Source organism: Pygoscelis adeliae, unplaced genomic scaffold, assembly GCF_000699105.1.
Source record: "Pygoscelis adeliae isolate BGI_AS28 unplaced genomic scaffold, ASM69910v1 Scaffold42, whole genome shotgun sequence".
Classification (NCBI taxonomy): Eukaryota; Metazoa; Chordata; class Aves; order Sphenisciformes; family Spheniscidae; genus Pygoscelis; species Pygoscelis adeliae.
The window spans coordinates 17,893-20,160 of record NW_008824283.1 but is presented as its reverse complement, the minus strand read 5'-3'; the positions used below and the strand labels follow the sequence as shown (position 1 = coordinate 20,160).

Here is a 2,268-nt window from a genome sequence, read left to right as displayed (position 1 = left end):
GGGCTCGGGTCCCGAGCTTGGGGACCAGCAGAGGCTCCTGGCGGGGATGGTGCCTGGACGGGGGCCCGGCGTTGATCCCCTGGAGGCGGCCGGCCCCGGCAGTTGGAGCTGTTCTGGCACCCTCTGCGGAAAGAGCTGCCCTATCACTGCCGCCTGGCTTCCCCTCCTGCGGCCGTCTTTCGCCTTTTCATAATTAAACAGCATTTTGCTTCTAAAAATACCCAGGAAGATGAGGGCGCCTGATGGGGACTCGGCCAGGCCAGCTCGGTCGGGGAGAGGAACTCTCCCCGAGGTACACCAGCCCCCTGGGTGGCACCCCGGGGCCCTGCAGGGCCCTGGCTCGTGCACCCTGCCCTCACCCTTGCCCGGCCCTGCCCTCACCCTTGCCCGGCACCGCTGGGGCCGACCAGGGGACCAGGCACCGTCCCTCCTCCTAGACATGAGTGCGTGGCTCCGGGATGCTCGCAGGGCAGGAGGGGCCAGGGACCAGTCAGAGTGGGGGCACACAGGGACCCCCCTGCCTGGGCAAGGAGATGCCGGCACATCCAGCCTGTGCTGGCATCAGAGCAACACCCGCGCCACCGAAGGGAGTTTCAGGCTGATGTCCAAAACATCAATTCCCGAGGCCTGGATGGGGTCTGGGAGCGCCTGGACCCCCCTTCACCCCAGGCACTACCGGGGTGCTGGGGCACGCCGGGGAGAGCTCCCCCACCGAGCATCTCCCGCTGCATTGCCGTCCAGCATATCGTCCTGCCCGCAGCAGAGGGGTCGAGCAGGTCGCTCCGTCTCTCTGCAGCGGCCCGTTCCATTCCAAGTTTGTACAAAGTCTGTCTTATCTGCCACAGCATGACCCTTATTCCTGCCCCTCTCACAAGCCTCCATGACCCCAGTACCACCGGGAAAGCGGCTCCCCTCGAAGCACTGATTACTCCGGCCCAACGGCAGCACCTGCGCTCGTCTGCTTGGAATTGCATCCTGCGTTTTCAGGCTTTCTTCAATTTTTCAAGATTATTTTGAATTAGTCCCCTGATAGGCTTGGGTTTGGAGCCCTCTCCCTCTCCAGCCACATCTCCTCCGCAGAGGTAAAAAGCAGAGCACTGGTTCCACTACCTGGGCTGCCACCGGCTCTGTTGGGGACATCAGGACCCCTCTGGACGCTCGCGCTGCTCCGGCAGCGCCCCGTGGCCGATGACTCTTGCCAGTGGTGGGAACGGTGCTGCAAAATGCCAGCTGGGAGGAAACCAAAAGTAGCAACCTAAGAGCTAAGTGTGCAAATGCTTGGAAACAAAGTCATTGCGTTTGAAGCTCAAATTCAGTATGTGCCGCCTTCAGAAGGAAAGCAGCTCTAAAAGAAGAGAGCTGGCAGCATGGCCTCATCCCTCATGGCTGAGTGACATGGGAGATCACCTCCGAGGTATGGCAGGGCAAAGCATCCTCCTCCTCGTTATCGCTGTGGGTTCGTAACCAGAAGATGCGACGCCTGATCTCCAGCGGGTGCTGAAGGGCACGGCAGACCACAGTCAGTACCGATTGCACGGGCAACGAGTGCTTGGAATAATTAGTGTTATTATCAGCTTCACTACAGCCTGAGGACATGAACCTCTCCCCTCCTGCTCGCTAGCACAGCCCGGCCGAGCAGTGCTCGGGGGCCCAGCCTGGCCCCCACCACCAGGTCATTGACAGAGGCCGGTGGAGGGACCTGCCCATCACCGCTTGCTCCTCCACGCCCTGGCCACCACCGACCTCGCACCCAGCGCAGCCCCACCGCCACCAGCCGCCGCACGCAAGGCGGGAGGTAGGCATCGCCGCGGGCTGGAGAGACGGGAGCCGTCGGAAGGCGAAGGTGACGTCCCCACCCGAAAGCCGGAAGGAGCAGGAAGTGGGGCAGGCACAACCCGCTAACGGGTAAGAGAGTTAATGAGCAGTTTTGCGCCTAGGAGAAGCGGGGAGCCGGGCAGGTCACCTGCAGGGCTGGTAGACCACCGAGGGGTGCCCGAGGAGGACAGAGCTCTGCAGAGAAATCCACGACGTTTGCTGGGGAGCAGGCAGGGAGAGGTTCCCACGCTGCAGCTTGTCTTCGGGCGGGGTAAGGCTGCTGCTAATTGAAGTACCAGTAAAAAAAAAAAGGGGCTTTTAGAGCAAATCAATGGAGGGAAGGAGCCTGCAGGAGCAGCAAGAGGAGCTCAACTATCGGAACGGCCCACGGGCGGCCGCTGGGGTCAGCCCCAGCGGGACGAGGCTGGCAGCGCCGCGCCCCCCAACGCCAAG

General features: G+C 62.3%; 1 protein-coding gene across 1 annotated transcript in view; it reads left to right on the top strand.

Annotated features, from left to right (window-relative positions):
• The window catches only part of SLC34A1 (solute carrier family 34 (type II sodium/phosphate contransporter), member 1), a 9,864-nt gene extending 7,955 nt beyond the window's left edge, over positions 1-1,909 (top strand). The window contains exon 13 of the mRNA XM_009318542.1: positions 1,622-1,909. Within this exon, the coding sequence (XP_009316817.1) occupies positions 1,622-1,909 (288 nt within the window). The remainder of the gene's footprint in view (positions 1-1,621) is intronic.
• Positions 1,910-2,268: the final 359 nt, after the last annotated feature.